We start from the raw sequence: 20248 nt of genomic DNA, 5'->3' as shown, positions 1-20248 counted from the left end.
AGAGCTTAGTGACAAACATATCAAGAACCCTTTAAAATGCTTTCCATTCAGAAAAAAAATAATCACATGAAATATTGGGATTTAAAAAGTAATTCTTCTCTGAGCAGCAACTCTAAAATCATCATCATGTGGCTACATCTCTATTGTTTCTCACTAATACTATAAAAAACCCACTCAATTTCCAAATAAACACACGTTCATTACTAACTACCAGCATTGAAAATCACACTGGGCTTGGATAGTCAAGTTGAGTCATTTCCTTCTTATACATAATCCCAACACAGTAATATTATTGCTGGCCAAATTATGCTCTCAGTCTCAGTAAAATTTGTGCAATGCTACTAACCTTAGTGAGGATCACTGAGGTACAGACTGATAACAATGAAATTGCATAGGTGCAACTGAGGACATGAATTTGGCCTGTAGGTCTTTATTACTGGTAGTGGTGCTTGAGAAGGAAAGTACCCAGCTTGACTTTCAAAGGTGAAGCTGAATTTTGCAGAGTTGGTGGATAGAATATATTTGTAAACTGAACAAATATGATTTGAAAGAACGAGGAGTACTTGTGGCACCTTAGAGACTAACAAATTTATTTGAGCATAAGCTTTCATGGGCTAAAGCCCACTTCATCAGATGCATGCAATGGAAAATACAGTAGGAAGATATATAGATATAGATATATAGATATTTATATATACACACAGAGAACATGAAAAAATGGGGGTTGCCATACTAATTCTTAACGAGACCAATTGATTAAGATGGGCTATTATCAGCAGGAGAAAAAAAAACTTTTGTAGTGATAATCACTACATTTTTTCATGTTCTCTGTATGTATATATATATATATATATATATATACACACACACACACACACACACACACACACACACACATCTTCCTACTGTATTTTCCACTGCATGCATCTGATGAAGTGGGCTTTATCCCACGAATGCTTATGCTCAAATAAATGTGTTAGTCTCTAAGGTGCCACAAGTATTCCTCGTTCTTTCTGCTGATACAGACTAACACGGCTACCACTCTGAAATATGAGTTGGAATCACCTGGGCATAATACCCCCCAAATGAATTTTCACTGCCACTTTTCTGTGTAGAACCACATTTAAAATAGACCGTGGCTTTGTGTTACTGTCTCTAAATATGGCACAATTTGATGAAATAAATAAACCATATAAAGATCAACAAAATCACATAGCAATGTGATACGGACCCTTATGAGATTATTTGCATACTGCCTGCAATATCAGCTTAGAGTGTGGCTTTCTGCCATGTCTCTGAGGGCTGTACTTATTGCGCTAGACAATGTGCCAGCATACTAAAAGATGGCAGGATTGGCTACACTAATAGATTTCCCATATGACGATTTCCCACTACACGCTCATTGTGTTCCTGAATGAAAGTAATTGAGAACACCCACAGTTCAGGAAAATTTGCAATTAACAATATTTTGAGGCCAAACAGGCAGACCGTCAGAGTGTCTGATCCCCCAAGGAGCCAAGGCAGACTGTAAAAGGCAGAACTTGGGGTTGTAACAAGGGGATCTGCTGTGGATTAGGTGTGTGGTGATGCCCATGAGGTTTTATCTGTGCTGGTTGGTTCAGTCTGACGACGTGTAAGGTCATGAAAGGATTGGCTAACCCTATTTTAACATATACACACTATATAATAATAAATAGTAGCACCAATTACCTGAAGACCTCAAAGCACTTTACAAACTTAACGAACTGTGCCTCACAAAACCCCTTTGAATTAGGAATTAGTATCCCCATTTTACACGAGAAGAGAAGTTAAGTGACTTGTTCAAGGCCTCACAGCAAGTCTGTGACAGAGCCATGAATAGATTGCAAACATTCTGACTTCTAGTCCTGTGCTTTTTTCATTAGACCATCGTTTTGCCTAAAGAGAAATCCGAAAACTGAAGGGTTTTGCCCCCTAAACTATAGATATCAACAAGTCATAAACCTATCTACCAGAAGCTTTAAAATGCTGAATTTCCAAAGGTTAAACTACAAAACATACTCACTTCCCATGTACTCACTTCCCACTGCTGGGACATGCAGTAGTCAAAGGTGAACTGCAAAGTATATGACAAAATTTAAAAAAAATATATTTGTAAAATTTCTATCTCCACCCCAAAAAATGCAGAAGTTGCTTAGAAATATAGCACTATGTTCTGGCAAAAATTGAATTAAGTATCACTTGCCAGTCCTGCTCTCTACTCCACCCTGTGGCCATTTTGTGTGGAGTTAGGCAGCCTCTGAGCACACCTAGAGGATCAGGCCCTGGAGGACAGACAGGTGAGGGAAGGCCTATCTCCACCTGGTTTGAGGCTTAAGCAGAAGATAGGCATCCAGATGCCTGCCTCAGGCAGCAGTGCACATGCCCAGAAGCAGAGGTTTAGGCACCTGGGGAACTTTTACAGCAAAAATTTAGGCACCAAGTGAGTTCCGGTGCCCGCACGGCTAGGTGACATCTGAGCAGGGATTCTGTGGATCACAGTAGTGTCTAAATCTGGGACTTAGGCACCTAGGTCCTTTGTGGATCTAGGCCAAAGTAATTACAAGGTGGAAGGATCCCAGAGCCCAGGCTCCAGCCCGACCCAGAAATCTACACAGCAATGAAACATCCCTGCAGCCCAAGCCCCGAGCCCAAATCAGCTGGCATGAACCAGCTGTTGGTTTTTCTTTGCTGTGTAGACATGCCCTGAAGGTAATTTTTTGCAAGGCTGAAGTGGAATCCTCACTGCTGAAAGCACAACACTCAGTCGTGTTTGTACAAATAAGTCCTTAAAGGTGAACTGCAATCATAAAAATGAAAATTCTATTTACTTGAGCATAATGCACTGAATTCACCACTAACCAGGCTATGGTCTTGCACTGAAATAACTAAAACTGTTTTAATTTACTCTCTTTGTTATTTCAGTACAAGTCTGAGTGTAGACAGACACTCTTATTGTGAAATAAAATTGTGCTATTTCAATTTTACTTAACTCATTAAAAAAATCAACTTAAGCTACATTGAATTCTTCAGATGGAAATATGATTATCTTTCCACTGCATGAGATGTAATAACACTGAATGCCTCTAAGGGTGTACATATTCTGGACCTAAAACACACAAATTGCAATTTTTCTTCTAATCTGAAACCCTCACAACCAGATACATTAAAGGTTAGGATCCCCTCATCATTGTAATTAGTTTCAAATTACCTACAGATTATCTATCATTATCAGTTTATTTTTAATATAATTTTCTTTTGTACAAAGACATTCACTCTGTCTGCATAATATGTCTCTAACCCCTGTTAGAGGTTACCAAAGCTAATGCATGAAGAAGAGAGATAACTGTGTACATTAAATGGCCCAGAGACCATCAATAGAGCAGATAATTAAAACTCATGAGACTCAAGATTAATAGTGGTCAGGGCAAAGATGTCTGAGTAGAAACCTGGCATTACAATGGCAGGAGAGCACTTTTAATACTAAATGTTGTTTCTGCACAAAATACACACAGATAGATCCAATCCACAAAGTTTTATACAAACCCTCAAAAGTTCACAAGCGTGTTTAGAGCTGAGATTTTAGTTCAGACTAATTACTAATTTTCATAAAGCTAAATTAAGCATGCTTTAAAATTCAGATTAGGTGTCATTGAACTACAGAAGTCACCATGATAAACTTGGATGACTGTATGTGGCAGAAAATGTTCACTATTACTGTACATTATATACTTCATTACATGCACAAGATGTTGTGTAAAAACAATCTACTGTGCACTTCTCCATGAATGACTTTCAGAAAATCTGTTTGTATAGCATACATATGTTGCACATGTGTATTGAAGGCTGTAAAAAGTTTTGTTACTGAGAAATAGTATGTGATCATGTGATTCACCACTGTATGGTAATACGTGCCCCAAATGGAACACAGTGAAAGCTGCTACACCCATTTATGCAGTTCAGCACGCTTCCCACTGCACTTGAGTGCCACCTTAAGAGCATGTGCAGATGGGAGGGAAGGGTCATGGGCCCACTATACTGCAGGGGCTGTAACTATGATTGGGCCTTCCTTTGGCCATGTAAGAGCAAAGGAGTAGTCTTCTTGCAGCACTCACAAAGCAACTGCATAAGGGCCTTGCATAATCTGTCCCTAGCAATTAAACAGCACTATTTGGTGATGCACCTTTAACGTGAGATTGCCAATGCAAAACTAATTAGGCTGAGTTTAGCTATAGTATTTTAGACAGAGTCTTAAAAAAGAATTTAAAATTACTAAATATAGAAAGCTGTTCGTTACTACAGTTATGTTCATTGCTAAGTACTAAGATCACTAGTCATAAAGCGTTTTTGTGCTGTTTGTACAAGACAAACGAGAAATTTACATTCCATTGGGGATTTATAAGTCAAAGCATCTTTTAAAATTATTACTGAATTCCTAATGACTTCTGATTCAAATAATATTTTTCCAAGGTCACATGAGAAAAGTTACAGTTCAGTTTATTTAGGGTATAAAATTCTATTTATACTGGAGAAAAGTATACATTTTTCACCACATACAATAGGGAAGTCTGTAACAGACCTTTGATGCATTTTCCCATTATATCTTCTCATTGTACCTATCACATTGTTTCTCAGTACATACATGCATGTATTTTAAAACCCATTACTACTTAGACTAGTCATAAATAAGACTGCATGATAGAAAGTAGGTTGGATAAAGATCATGATTTTTTTAAAATTTAAATAGTATTTTAAATTTAATATTTTTATTTAAATCAGATTTGTTTTACTTACACGTTGCTAATTCTTTACTTTCTTCCACTTTATAGTCTTAAATAACTAAAACCGAACGTTTGGTCTTGTTTCCTTAAATAATTTCCTAACTGTCAGTAGAATTTCAGATTCTGCACAGATTTTATTTCTAAAAATTTTCACATTTAAAGTGATCATCTATGCTGAAAAAGAATTCCGGGCTTCATTAATACCCTTACTGTACGAACAATCAAACTCATAATTGATAAGCAAATGTTAAACAAATAGCCAACCAGTACCATTTTCTGATATACTGAACTTTCCCAATTCAAGAAAGATAAAATGCTTCCATCAAGGTCAATGGTGCCAAAATAGGGATTTAGGAGCCTAATTAGGGATCCTAATTTAGGGATCCAGTTTTTGAAAATGTTTCCCTATGTGTATAGAGAAATTCTCAATAACTTTGTTAATGTACTAGAAGTCTAAGTAACATTTCAGTGTTAGCATTACAGCAATATTGTTTTGAAGTGACAAAGATTTATGCCATTAAGAGAAAAGCTTTTTAATAAAAATACAGTTTTAGCTTTGCTGCTACAAACATGTACACACGTGAAGCCCCACTATTGATGTGTGCAGTTACATACCTGCTCAGTTGGTTAAGGGGTTAGGGCATTAATTTTCACTATTTTGTTTTTTTTTGTTTTTTTATTATAGCAGTTTTGTAAAATTAAAAGAAGATATCCTGTAAGTGGTAGCATTTAAAAAAGGCAACAGAATTTACAATTCAGTTAATTATAAATTTTAATCTACATTTGCAATAGCACAAGTTTTCATATTAGTTTCACAGAGCCTCAACTGGATTTAAATTATTTATTTAAATTAAGTGATTTAAATTATTATTTAAAATCAGCTGATTAAATTGCTTTCATTTAAAATTGCTCCACAACCTGACAAAATCAGATTACACTGCTGGCCTAACTCAGTCCCTACAATCAAAATACTAGACACAATAAATGCTACAAGTGGAAATTATGTTGAGAGGATTTATTGTTCTGCCCTCAGTAACATGACAATTCTAAATCATATTTTATTTATGTATAATGATAACTAAACAGTAACAGAGGATAAGATTCAATCCTAAATGTGCTGAGCCTCTTGGCTCACTGGCTATCAACTTTTATTGGCACTGAATGATAATTCAGAATTTCTTGATTTGAGCTGGGGGTTTTTTTTCAGTACATTCCTGTAATTTTTTCTCTTTTAAAGGGAAACATTCTCAATCTCAGCTATAGTGAAATGGCAAAATATGTCTTCAAATTTTCTTTTCTTTCTGTTATTTTTAAACATACAATTAAAGAAAAGCACATATACTTCTGCCAACCTACAAAGCCCCCCACTTCCCACCCCTTTTTAGGCCTTATTATGGAATTTATGAAACTCGGCAAGCATCTTTTAGTGCAGAAGGTCTCACACAGCACTTTAGAAATATTAATTAAGCCTCCCAAACCATGTGAGATAGTTAAATATCCCTACCCCCGTATTACAGATATGGAAAGAAGGTGACTTTCTCAAGGTCCTTATGCACTAGGCTGATATATTTCTGATATATTTCACACTGCCGTTAACAATTTTGCAGCTCCACCAGAGGACACAATGGTGGGGGTGGTAGAACAGAAAAGCCACTGGCTGCCAGCAGTGTTCGACTATCATATCATGCAAACTGATTACAAGCAGGTTTTGACAACATGGCTACATTTGCTGGCAGTCATGGGAAGCCTTGTTACCTTGGATGGAGCTGCACTGGCATTAGCAACAGTGGGACATTTTTCTGAAAAACAGCTAACATGAATGCAGCCAATACATCAGAGGCAGAGTTGAAAATAAAATCTGGAGTCCTCAGTGCCAACTGGATGACCTACAATACCATGCCCCAATCATGAGCACTTTTGGGAAACTGACTACAACTGAACAGATAACTATGAAGTATGTTAAACACTTTCGTTATCTATTTTCCAAATCTTCAAAACAATACAACATAAAATTATTGCAATTTTTATTGTTACTGGAATTAGACTATTAAATGTTATTTGCTATAGTAAAAAAGCTACAGCCATTTAAATCTGAATGTTTTTAAACTCCTTTATATTCAGCAAAACTTTGCATAATTTTGAAATGCATGATTGTGATTTATGTTTTCATTCACAGTAAGGAGCGAGTTTATAAATCCTTCAAAGATAAAAGGCTAAAAATTAATGGGGGGTGGTTCTGGTGCTCACCTCAACCTCAATACTCTACTCATATGACACAGTTGCCACAAATAGCTGGGCTTCCACACAATGTCTGGTGTAGGGCATTTGCCCAGCTAGAAGGAGCATGTCAGATGGGAGGGGTCTCCATAGCGGTAACTTAGTAAGACCTCGATTACAAAACTGTGGTTAGAGCAGCTTTTTTTTTTTTACGGCAAATTTTACTGAATATTCTCAAGAAAGAAACTTCATTAGATCAAAAAGGAAAACCAAAGGAACCTGCAACCATCTCAAATAGAAACAGATATATATGTAAATGGCACTAGGACGACTGTATTATCCCTTTCATGAGAGATATACTGGGTATCTGGTGTTCTAGGATTGCCAGGAAAAATGCATAGTAACATGTTTTTAGTTCTCAACCCAGTCTGCAAGGCTTTAAGTATGCAGTTCTGATTAACATTCATGGAAATTTCACAGTTGAAAAGACTCATGCATCAAACTGCTACTATACTATGCATTCCATTGTAATGTCATTTTTCAGCACCTTGTCAAATACATTACATCTGATTTCAATTAAAAGAACTTATTGCAATAAAGAGTAGATGTATGATCAGAACTGGGTTAAATTTTTGCGGTTTCTCATTTATGACATAATTCTGGTGACACTAATGATCACATACTGCAGAGGATCCTGAGTTAATCTAATAAAGCTCAGGAATCTTGTAAACCTGGTAGGACATTAGGGCCCTATACTCCTGCCAATTAGATGAATATCTCCCACTGACTTCAAGGGTCTTTGGACCATATAGTGTGAAATTCTGGACTTGCTGAAGCAAATGGCAACATTCCCATTGACTTCAGTGGGCCCAGGATTTCACCTACAGTAAATGATTTCATTTTCTATTTAAACAGATGATTTTTTCTGATGACATTTTCAGTTATACACCCCATCTAGTCATATGTTACTTTCTCTGAGAGTCAACCTTACTGGGACCAATTAATTATGGACTCATCATTAAAAGTGTGAAAAATGTATCCTGTAAGCCCAGCTTTAACCTTCTACCATTGTAATTAAAAAAAACAAAAACTACAACCCTCCTTTCCTCATAAATTTGTCATGCATAGTCTTTGTCCGGAGAAGAATATTTAGGAAAATCTAAAGTTAATTGGACAGCTGTTTTGTTCAATCACAGGTATTTGAAGACATGATGTGTTTTCAATTTTTAATTGTTTTCTTTTCTTTTTTGCCCATTGATAACTCATTGTCCATGGGGTCCCCAAAAAGACACCTCAAAAGCTAGGGGCACACAGCCCATAAATTTATTCAACAAACAAACCAAAGTGGAAACAAACAAAAATGGGAGATGAACATAGTCTTTGCAGGAAAGGGTTAGTATAGCTATCATTGTCCTGATTGGCACAACCCAACTTCCAAGCCCAGCATGATACATGTCTGGCATAAAGAGGGATAAAGCTGCCACTGTGCTAAACTCCAGCAATATACTTAGCCCCTAGAACTGCGGCTTCCCATCCCTAAGCAAACCAGGAAAATAAACTGATGCCCTGCAAAACCTACATAAGCCCCCAAAGTTTTGCCATATTCACACACTGGAACATATGGTATTTGAATGCGATACTGGCTTGACCTAAACAGAAATAAAAATTCAATGGTGAACCCACATAACATACAATTAGCAATCACATGCCAATATGTTTGCCCTAAGTCTTGCCCCCGGAGGATGGGGGTGGCAGAGAAAACTTATTGCAGCAGAAGAGCTTTAATCATCCTTTGCCTTACCCCCACACGCAGCCTGAAAGGGATGATGAGTGGGCTCCTCCCCAACAGAGTATTTCTCAGAACCATACAAAATGGCAGCACCTTATGGTCAGTACCAGCCTAGCCTGGCTTTACACCAGCAACCTGGAAGTAAAAAGTGTGCTGTCCCACTCCTAAACCACTGACCCATCCAGTGCACCTTTTTTCTTTTCAAAGCCTAAATTGTATTTAATAGGTCACTCATTCTTTCTGACTAATAAATGTATCTTTTATGTTTCTTAATTAATGGCTGTAAGAAAAATGTTAGAAGATAGACTCCATACATGAACATGTGGCTTACTCAAAACTCATTAAAATCTTTCTTTAAGGAAGATAGTATTAATAAGATTGCTATGGAAAGTATATGCTGTGAGTGACAATAACTGACTTCAGTAAGTATTGGAGTTGGCACCCCTTTCCCTTCTCAAGATGGCCCAGCTTTAATAAAGTAAATGTAGTAATTTAACAAATGTGGTCTATGCAGCCACAGAACCATTATGACTTCATTTCCACACTGCATTTTTTAAAGAATCTGTCTATTTGCAGAGTCAGCGACAAACAAAATTAGAGTATCATGCTACAGAGAGGGCATACTGTGCTCTCTGTGGCAGACTTTTATTCCTTCTCATTTTGCCGTTCCGCTCAATCCCCAAAAAGTCATTCACATTGAGGGTATAGGGCTGCTTTTTGTATATGGAAAAAACAATATGATCTCAAGGTTTTATTTATTTGTAATTCTTAGAGACACTCCATTACTTCCACTCAATAAATACTGTTTACATACTGCATCACTTGATTACTTTCTTCTGTCTGATTCCTTTCAGCAGTATCTAAACAACTTTAAACAAATGTTAATTTAGTTAATTAAACACCAAGAGACAGTACATAAACAAATAATATATTTCCCGGAATGTTTTGTCTTTGGCACATCAGACTTATTCAGGAAGACTGGTATGAAATAATTAAAGATCCAAGATGCATAACAAACTTGGAGGCTACACTGGGGAAAGTGACTTGAGAGATTCATGTAATCTTTTTCTTTGATCTTCAGCTTACTCACATCTTCCCTTTCTTCTATAACATCTCTAATTAGAAATTAGAAATGAAAAAATAAGAAGCCAATAAAATCTCTTTTAGTAAGATTCACTAAGAAAGAAAAGAAGAGTTTAAAAAAACTCAGTTGAATATGCAGAAAAAAATACAATGTTCAGTGCAACCCCTACATTTCTCCAAGAAATATAATACATAGAAAGCAAATATTTGGCTGATATATTCCTAGAAGGAAAGTAGCATTATGCTTATATCATCCCACATTACCTCTTGGCTCAAGAGTATTACAGCTTAAGTATCATCAAACAAAGTAACTGTTACAGTCATTGCTTTTTTGTATACAGCAAAGTCATCCATGCCCCATTTTGACGTTTTCATGCAGTAGAACTTTTTGTGAATACTGAAAGTAAAAAGCTTGAAGTTCACCTCGCCCTAATACATATAAAAACAAGGTACAGGGAGGGAGGATGTTTTATATTTATTTTTTTGAAGTAAAACTCAGAGTGCTACCAATGCACAGCAGATTATAAAACTAAAATGAAGAATTTAAGTAGATTTGTGGGTCTTTTAATAAAATATTTAAATCAAAATGTACTGTGCATGCCTCCATCTTTACTAAACACGGATTAGCCCTCGATGCATGGTATCACTTTCTTGTTACTTGAGTCTGCATGTTCCTCCATGCCATACTAATTTGTGATTATAGTGTCCTCTAACATCAGTCAGGATGATTGTGATCTTTTGGTTTTATTTTAAAAAAACTGCACTAAAGAGTTTGGAAAGCTCTATACAGATTTTTTAGGATCAGAAGATTTATTTTTAAAAAAAAAAAGACATCACAAACTTCCAGTAGATGGAAGAAAAAGTTACAGAAAAAGGATTTGTAATGATGTACATGGTGACCGAAGTCTCTATTACAACCTGCACATATGCTTTGTCTTCACGAGGAAAAAAGGTACTTTCTTACCTTATGTGAGCTAACACATGTTAACTAACACAAGATCAAAGCCTAGTGAAGACAAGGCAAATGTAGCTGTAACATGAGTTAGTAGATTGAGGTAAACACTCCCCCGTAGTCTTTACCTTGACCGGCTAACACATGTAAAAACTACAAACTGCCTTATCTTCACTAGAATTTTACCTTATGTCAGTTGCCACGCCATTCCATGTTAGCACTGCTCTCGGAGAGAAACTTAACTTCAGCAAATTAAATGCAAAAAAAAAAAATTAGATGTAAGAGATTTAAGAGAAAATGTCTATCTCAGCTAAAGAGGAAAAATGTAAAATAATTGGGAAACCATTTGGAGAAAATAAATGCCATTAAATGAAACCTGCTGCTGATAAAGTAGCTGTAACAACCCTCAACAGGATCTCTGATACACTGTCCCTTATCACTGTGGAAACACAGCATTTCTGCTTTATTTGGGCTTCTTTCTGGCAGGGACATCCATTCAGAAAACGGCCCAATATTTTTGCACAGGTGTTTTTGGTGTCTTATATCTATTTGCAAAGCAGCCTGTGTTTCAGAAATGACAAATTACTGAACAATAATCTGTAGCAGCTTTTTCTTCATTACGGAAATAAAAGTATTTCAAGACTATAACAAATAAGTACCGTTATTACCATGATTTCAATTTCATGTCCTAATTTCAACAGACCATCTGTCCACAAAGCCCAATATAATTAAATCTATAGTCTCCATTCTTAAAGAATGTCTTTAAAACAGTATTATTTTCCATGTACTTTATTTTAAACTGTATACTATTTTTCATTTCACACTTCCTCCCATGATATTTAATGTTTCATTTTTCAATGAAGTATATTACAGTATATTAAGATAATTCTAACAGTTCTGTGTTTGTGTCATATTTACATAGGAATAAATCCTTGACAAGTAAGTGTTATTGGTGGGTAATAAATATAGTTGTGAGAAGAACAGACTTGCTCATTATATTTTAATATATTTTGAAGTTTACATTATGTTCTAGGTATTTTATTCATTTAACTGATTTCAGACACATTCTTTTCTCAAAGTGTACCATAATATAACAAATAATCAAAGAAACACCTTGAATATTTACATTTGGAGGCATTTATTGTAGTATTTACCAAAAAGCAACATAGTTAAATTTAAAATGTATTATAAAACCCTTTGTGTATCTGAAGTAGATGGGTCAAACAACATTAACTGGATTTCATATTACATAGTTCCACATGTGTGCTACTTTGCAGCTTCAGGTAGCATTCATCTGCTTAGAATTAACAAAATTCTAAAATATATTCTGACCATCAATCCAGTTCTTCAAGCCCCTGGTAAATTAACAGAGCTGCCTCTACGTTTCTTTAAGTTTTGCATAAATTATTGATTCTTGTGTAAGGCTGGAGATCAGGAGACCAGAACGTTAGCACAACTCACCAATAAAGTAGTTATTTCCTAATGCAAGCATTTCCTCAGAAAGAACAAGTCCACCCAGTGCCTGGAGGAGAGTAACGCTTCTACCATCTATAAGTGAGCACTGTTTAAATCCAACTGTTGTAACCTTCCACAACAGAATAAGAGAAGCCGTGGCATCTTGCCTTATTCTAGAGACATGAAGGATAAAAATAATTACATGTCAGATTGAAGAAAATCAGTCTTATCAAACAATACATCATTCTGGACCAAAATTAATCAACAAAAAAGAACGACTCAACTGTAGCAAATATACAATCAGAAAAAAGGTATAATTTAATGCACACTATTTGTACTATCAAAATACAAATTTTTTTATTACCATGCAATTTTCACTGCAGTAAGGCTGGATACATGCACATTCACAATACAAAATCCTTTAACAGTAGGGTTTGAATAATGGTATATTTGAAAGCAGACATTATGCACAGTCTTAATTTCTAATAATTTAAAAGAACCATTTTCATGTCCAATGAACACTTTATATAACATGACATAGCACAAAATCAGCATCCATATTCACATACCATGCTCAGAACATATTAAATATATAACTACCGGATAACTACCAGAACACAATCTCTTCCCCCCTGTATTAATGTGCTTTCAATGGTACTTCACTCCATTCCAAAGTTTCCCCTACTAGCATTCATAATGCTGCCATTTCCAGTGGCTGAAATACTCCTGCTTCCATCCCTTTTAGTCATGGTATTAGTACACATTCAAGATAGGCAGGTTTGATGTTAACAGAAATTCTGGTTTTGTTTAATGAATTGGATAAAATGTTCAGAACATTTCATTCTCGTAAATCAAATGGGTTATGCAAGGTTGTCAAGGTCACTCAGACCTGTGGTGATCTACCGCAGGGGTTCTCAACCTTTTTCTTTTGGAGGACTCCCCTCCCCGGCGTTCTATAAAAACTCCACGGCCCACCTGTGCTACAATAACTGGTTTTCTGCATATAAAAGCCAGGGCCAGCATTAGGGCGTAGAAAGTAGGGGAATTGCCTGGGGCCACATTCCACAGGGACCCCTGCAAAGCTACATTGCTCTGGCTTCAGCCCCATGTGGCAGGGCTCAGGGCCCTGGGCTTCAGCCCCATGTGGCAGGGCTTCGGCTTTCTGCCATGGGCCCCTGAAACCTGCTTGCAACCCTAGGGGTTCGTGGACTGAGCTACTGAAATAAACAAGGTTGAGTAAGGTAAAGTCACTTGAAAGCAACTACAATATATGCACTCAGTTCCACAGGATTTTAAATTTTTGTTTCTATGGATCTGTCCTTCCTTTTAGCGTACTTTTTCCACTCCCTTGTGTACATGTATAATATGAATCTTTTCCAGACATCTGCATCAATTCATAGATGGAAGAATCCCAACTAGGATTGAGTGAACCTCCAAAGGCTCAAACATTCTATACAGCTTAGTATCCAAATGTTCAGAAGTTAGTCTGACTCTTCCTTGCCTAAAATTGGGCTGCTAACCTCATGAGATCAACCTCTTCCAATTTTCATGCTTTTGCTTTCAGCTGAAACCAAGAACTGCAGGTGTGTGTGAATGTAATCCACACGAAGAGATCCCCTCTTGTACCTGGACTATTTAAGAATAAAATTTTGGACAAAGCTTTGGATTTTTTTTTAACCCAACTTATAGGCCCCTCACTAACAACAACTTCAGGTAACCTGAAAATGACAGCAAGGAATGCCACAATTTAGGTCAAATTCCAAGATAAAAATCAGTGCAAGTTTACTAACCTAAAGTGATTGTTGTTACATAAATATATATTCAGATCACATGTTCTACATATGCCTTTTAACACAGGGAGTACAGTGAAATAAAGAAAATTAATTCAAGTGATTGGCAAAACTGGAGTATTTCCGCTTATAAACAGTGTAAGTACGTGCCTAGCAGGGGCTGAACTGGGAAAAAGCTTGCGGTGTCTTTCCAAGTTTTGCTCACGTCAGCTGCCAAAGTGAGACGCTTGCTCATAGTAGATATCACAAATGACCAACATATGACTATGTGTGCTCCTTGGGTTCCTTAGAGATGGGCACCCCACAGTGAGTTGTTAATACGCCCATGAATTCTACTGGACTTCTCAGGGTCGGCTTCTCAGATTCCCTCCTGGTCTCTACTTAGGACTTCTTAATTTGGGGGCGGAAATGGTAGTACGCTTCCAAACTGCACCCACATACAATGAGACAATCAGTGACTGTGCAGATCTGTGATCTTACCTCTCCTTTCTTACAAGCTTTCATGGGGAATGAAATAATTAACAATGTTGACATTTACATCATAATCACTGGGTGTCTGAACTAACAACTCAGTGAGACAAATTGGGCAGTTCCCAACTTTCAGAGTCATTGTTCCAGGCTGCCTGCAGACTCAAGGTAGACACAGTTGCAAGAGTTTCACTTTTTTTTGCAAACATCAAAATAAGTCAAAACTTTTTTTTAATGAAAGCTGTGATTCTAGAGCACAAGATGGCAGCACAAGAATGGTGTCAGTGCGCTGTTTCAGGAGAAACCTAGGCCTAAAACAGCAGGAATGTTGCAAACCAGAAGGGAGATACATTGGCAGATCTTTATCTGAAAGCTTGAACTATAAACGTATGCTTCATCCCAGTCAATGCTATCAGATCTTGGCTTTCAAGGGAATCAAATTCCGTTCATTAAAATTAAGTTACACAACTGTCAGTGTGAAAAAGTGGATGCTTTACACAACTTTAAACTCTTCAAAAGCATATCTGCTTTGTAGGACGCACACCTCTTTGTAGAAAGCTTTTATAAAGCATTCAGACTACTGATGTGAAGTTCAAACACAAATATAAACGAATACATAAGTCTGAATTTGGCAATGGGGAAATGTGAGCTGCTCTGGCTGTCAGAAATCATCACTGCGTGGAGGGAAAAGAACAAAATGTTACACCCTTCTCCAAGTCAAACTGTTGTCCTCCACCTCTTTGCTGCAATTCCCAGTGTTCTCTGATGGCTGAAAGACACTTTACTCGCTTAGTCCCTCCTCCCCTCCTGTCCCCCCCAAACATGCCCCACAACCAAACCAAAAAAAAAAAACCAAAACAAAACAAACCACTTAAACATACATGTGAGCACTTGCACCTCTGGAAGAAGGTGCTCTGGTATTGCTAGGTCCCTCCTGTCATCTGGAGGTGCTCTGGAGTTCTTTCATGACATACCAAGGCATTTCACAGTCTGGCTGCCTAGGAGACAATTGACTACAGTTCCCAAGACATGAATTCGGTACCAAACACTATTTAAATATTTATTATTCCAGGCTGCTATGACAAAGCAATATTCTTACTTTATTGATGTGTTCTGTGGAACTTCAAAGGAGATAAGCCGGCCTCCAGCAGAGTTGTTAGAACTGGCATTTCCACAAGCTACATCTGGGGTTATCTGAAAAGAGTAAAGATTGTTCTTTAAAGATTTAGTCCTTCAAAAGAGGATATAAAAAATGAGGGAAATTAATAAACATGAAAAGAATATAAAAACAGCACCATTAACCAATCCTGATCTTTTAAGAAATTTCCAGACATTGAAAGTTTCATCATCAATATACATTTGAGGTAATATAAGGTTCTATGTCGTCTTCAATTATTCTGGAATCTCATTTTATGGGTAATGTTTTCAAAAATATAAAAAAAAACCCTCTCTATAGCTCTACATTTTAGTGAGAACTTACTGCGAGAGGTGTCCGCCTTTAAAAGTATCACACCAGTCTTGAGACAAAGATAAATGGATTTCTCATATTGTCAAATACTAAATACCGTATATACTCGTTCATAAGCCGAATTTTTTAGTAAAAAAGGGAAGCATCAGACAAGGGGGCCAGCTTATGAACTGGTTTAGAGAGGGAGAGGTGGGACACAACCCCTCCCCCAGCAGAGGGAGCAAGGAGAGGCAGCACAGCCAGCAGAGCCAGAAGGGAAGAAGCAGGGCCAGAGTCTCTCTGCGTCTGGCCATGCTGCTCTCCCCCCAGCCTCCGAAGCAGCTGCAGCTCCGGAGCTGGCAGGCTGCATCCGTGTCGCTCGGCCCCGCCCCCCAGGGAAGGCTGTGGCCACACTGCCCGGCCTGCCGGAGCCTGCTGCAGCCATGCCACCAGGCCCAGCGCGCTAGAACATGCTGCGGCTGTGCCGCCCGGTCTGGCCCGCTGGAGCAGGCTGCGGACGCACTGCCCAGCCGCCGAAGCAGCTCCGGCCAGGCCAGAGACATCCTCCCCTGCCCCTCCCCAGATGAGGTGGGAAGGGATGGGATGGGAAGAGTGTGGGGGTCCTGGGCTAGGGGTGGGGTCATGTGGGGGATGGTCACAGGGGTTACTCCCCTGAACCCCAGCTTCTCCCCCCCCAAAAAAATTTCCCCACCAGTTGCTGTCCCAGCCCGTCAGGGTAAGCAGCTGGTGCACCGGGACACTTTGCTTAGGTTTACCTCCGCGCCTGAGGACGCTCGAGGCAAACAAACCATCTCGGCCCGCCAGCGGCTTATCCTGATGGCCCATGAGCCAAAGTTTGCTGACCACCTGAATTATAGGGTCGGCTTTTGAATGGGTCATTAAAATTTTCCATTTTTACTTATTCATCTTGGGGGTTAGGGGGGTTTGGCTTATAAACTAACCGGTTTATGATCGAGTATATACGGTAAATATCTAATGTTGCCACATGTCAGTGAAAATGTGAGATCTTGGGGCATTTAGATCCAACAGCAAGAACTACTGCTCTCTTTCAACTGCACTTATTGCATAGCTTATTTTTCCTTTTGAAATTCGTAGCCATACTCTGCCACATGAGCCCAGCAATAATGAAGCCCACTATCACTCTTTCCAATGACAGGAGGCTTTCTACAAAATGAATGAAGCATCCACAGCCTACCTAGGGAGTAAATTCATGACTGCAGCTGTGATTTAGTGCTTGTGCTAAGTAACTGCTTTCTCTGCCATCTATGCAGCAATTCCTCTGTTCGCTAATCAGACCTTTTCTACCATACAGCACTGGCAGTATGATCATGGACAACATTTTTATTTGACCATACAATGCTGGCATCTAAGTTCATGCATGTGCACAGGCATTCATCTATCTATCCAATGATACCAAATGTATTTCCAAAAGCCATGAATAAGAGTCTCTTAGTCCATCTAGACCAATGGTTCTCAACCTTTCCAGGCTACTGTACCCTTTTCAGGAGTTTTATTTGTCTTGTATACCCCCAAATTTCACCTCACTTAAAAACTACTTGGTTACAAAATCAGACATAAAAATAAAACAAAAGTCACAGCACACTATTACTGAAAACTGCTTACTTTCTTATTTTTACCATACAATTATAAAATCAATCAATTGGAATATAAATATTGTACTTACATTTCAGTATATTGTATACAGAGCAAGTATAAACAAGTCATTCTGTATGAAATTTTTGTTTGTATTGGTTTCACTAGTGCTTCTTATGTAGCCTGTTGTAGAGCTAGGGAAATATCTAGATGAGTTGATGTGCCCCCTGGAAGACCTCTGTCACCCTGTTTGAGAACCACCTGGTCTAGACCAAACCATTGTTGCTACAGATCAACATAATGTGTGTGGGGGAGGGGGATCTAAAGTGTCTCTCTATATCATCATCATCTAGAGTATTTTTTGTGTATCCCTAACAGCTTGACTATGTAATAACACCATATGCAGTACAAAAAATGAGCCAATTTCTTTTCTACATTTGCCAAAAAGTAAGGATAGGTTTGTAACCCATCTTGTATGATAAAAAGCTTATATAGAGCCTATTATGCTAGGTTTACACTATGCTTATCGATAAACTGAGAATGTTCGCTGAAACCCCTTCCAAAGAGTGAATCATCCTTCAAAAGGAAGAGCCAGAATTCAAATTCTAAACTCATGTTTCATTCAAATCCACATTTTGAACTTGACAATGAAGTATCTATGAAAAAAAGACACAGAAGAAAATCCTGGCATGTTACTTAAGTAATAATTTTCAAGTAACACAAGTTCAATTTTGACTCATGTGGCCAATTAGTCACAATAAGCAAAATTGTATGTCTGGCTCAGTTTATTGCTTCAGCAGGCAGTAAGTTACTGAATTCTTCTCTGGCTTCAACAGATAATTTGATTATTTCAAATTTAAATAAATAGTGTGCAATTTTGTTGTGCTAGTTAAAGTAACATAGAAAAATGTTAATAAATTTATTACTGTTTCTTAATCTTGGAAACCATGATGATGGAGATTATGTTCAAAGCCCAATATGAATTTGGCTGACATCCCTCCTTTTATATTTGCCAATATGCATGGTAAGAGTTGTACTGTACAATCACTTTCCGAGAGAACCTGATTTTTAACAAGCCTGTGGGAAAAATATCATTAACATCTTTATTCTCATATTCCAGTATGATGTTAGCTAAAAATATAGCCACCATCACCCTCAATAATGAATGTCAATCATAAATCATATGACAGCAGAATTTTATATGTCCATTAACTTGGTCTATATCAGAAAAAGTTACAACCAAATCGCAGGACTGGAAGGGACCTCGAGAGGTCATCCAGGACTAAGTATTACCTAAACCAGCGGTTCTCAGACTTTAGCAACCTGAGGACCCCCATTTTGATTTTAAATTTTTCGGGGACCCACAATGCCGCCCCAGCTCAGCCCTTGCACCGCCCCTTTCCCCCCCCTTTCCTGGGGCCATGGCCCTTCCCCGTCCCTTCCCCCACTCTCTCCATCCCCCCTTCCTTCCTTTGCTCTCTCTCCCCCATCCTCACTCACTTTCACCAGGCTGGGTCGGGGGTTGGGGTTCAGGATGGGGTGCGGGCTCTGGGAGGCAGTTTAGGTGTGAGAAGGGATGCGGGCTCTGGGCTGGAGCAGGGGGTTGGAGTGCAGGAGGGGGCAAGGGTTGCAGTGCTTACCTCGGGACGCTCCTGAAAGTGACTGGCACATCCGTCTGGCTGCAGCTCCTAGGCCGGGGTGGGCAAGGTGTCTCTGCGCACTGCCCCTGCCCGCAGACACTACCCCCACAGCTCCCATTGGCTGCAGTTCCCGGCTAATGGGAGCAGCGGAGTCGGTGCTCGGGCAGAGACAGTGCACGGAGACACTCTGGCCTCCCGCCCCAAGGGCCGCAGGCACATGCCTGCCGCTTCCGGGAGTGGTGGGGAGCCAGGAGAGGTAAGCCTGTTCCCCAGTGTACTGGAGGTGCGCCTGGAAGGGAGGGGGAGGAGTTTCTCAGAGGGGCCCGCGGACCACCTGGAGTCCCCTAGAGGAACCCCAGGGGTCCATGGACCCCAGTTTGAGAAATGTTGATCCCTGACAGGTGTTTGTCTAATCCGCTCTTAAAAATCTCCAATGATGGAGATTCCACAACCTCCTTAGTCCATTTATTCCAGTGCTTAACCACCCTGACAGTTAGGAAGTTTTTCCTAATGTCCAACCTAAATCTCCTTGCTGCAATTTAAGTCCATTGTTTCTTGTCCTACCCTCACAGGTTAAGGAGAACAATTTTTCTCCTTCCTCTTTGTAACAACCTTTTATGTACTTGAAAACAGTTATCATGTCCCTTCTCAGTCTTCTCTTTTCCAGACCAAATAAAAAGCAATATTTTCAATTTTCCATCATAGGTCATGTTTTCTAGACCTTTAATCGTTTTTGTTGCTCTTCTCTGGAGTGGTGAAATGTGGTGCCCAGAACTGGACACAATACTCAAGCTGAGGCCTAATGAGCACGGAGTAGAGCAGAAGAATTACTTCTCATGTCTTGCTTACAACACTCCTGCTAATACATCACAGAATGATGTTTGCTTTTTTGCAACAGTGTTAAACTGTTGATTCATATATAGCTTGTGATCCACTATGACCCCCAGATCCCTTTTCTAGGCAGTCATTTCCAATTTTGTATGCATGCAACTGA

At 38.7% G+C, this 20248-nt stretch overlaps 1 protein-coding gene across 2 annotated transcripts in view; it reads right to left on the bottom strand.

Annotated features, from left to right (window-relative positions):
• Positions 1-20248, bottom strand: part of DNER (delta/notch like EGF repeat containing) — a 267056-nt gene that overhangs the window by 110861 nt on the left and 135947 nt on the right. For both annotated transcript variants that reach the window (XM_074963860.1, XM_074963861.1), the window contains exons 3-4: positions 15653-15747; positions 12302-12468 (exon numbers count right to left, since the gene is read on the bottom strand). In XM_074963860.1, the coding sequence (XP_074819961.1) occupies positions 12302-12468; positions 15653-15747 (262 nt within the window). The remainder of the gene's footprint in view (positions 1-12301; positions 12469-15652; positions 15748-20248) is intronic.

The sequence above is a fragment of the Natator depressus genome, chromosome 9 (assembly GCF_965152275.1).
Source record: "Natator depressus isolate rNatDep1 chromosome 9, rNatDep2.hap1, whole genome shotgun sequence".
In the NCBI taxonomy this organism is placed as follows: domain Eukaryota; kingdom Metazoa; phylum Chordata; order Testudines; family Cheloniidae; genus Natator; species Natator depressus.
This window is presented reverse-complemented; position numbering and strand designations above follow the sequence as displayed.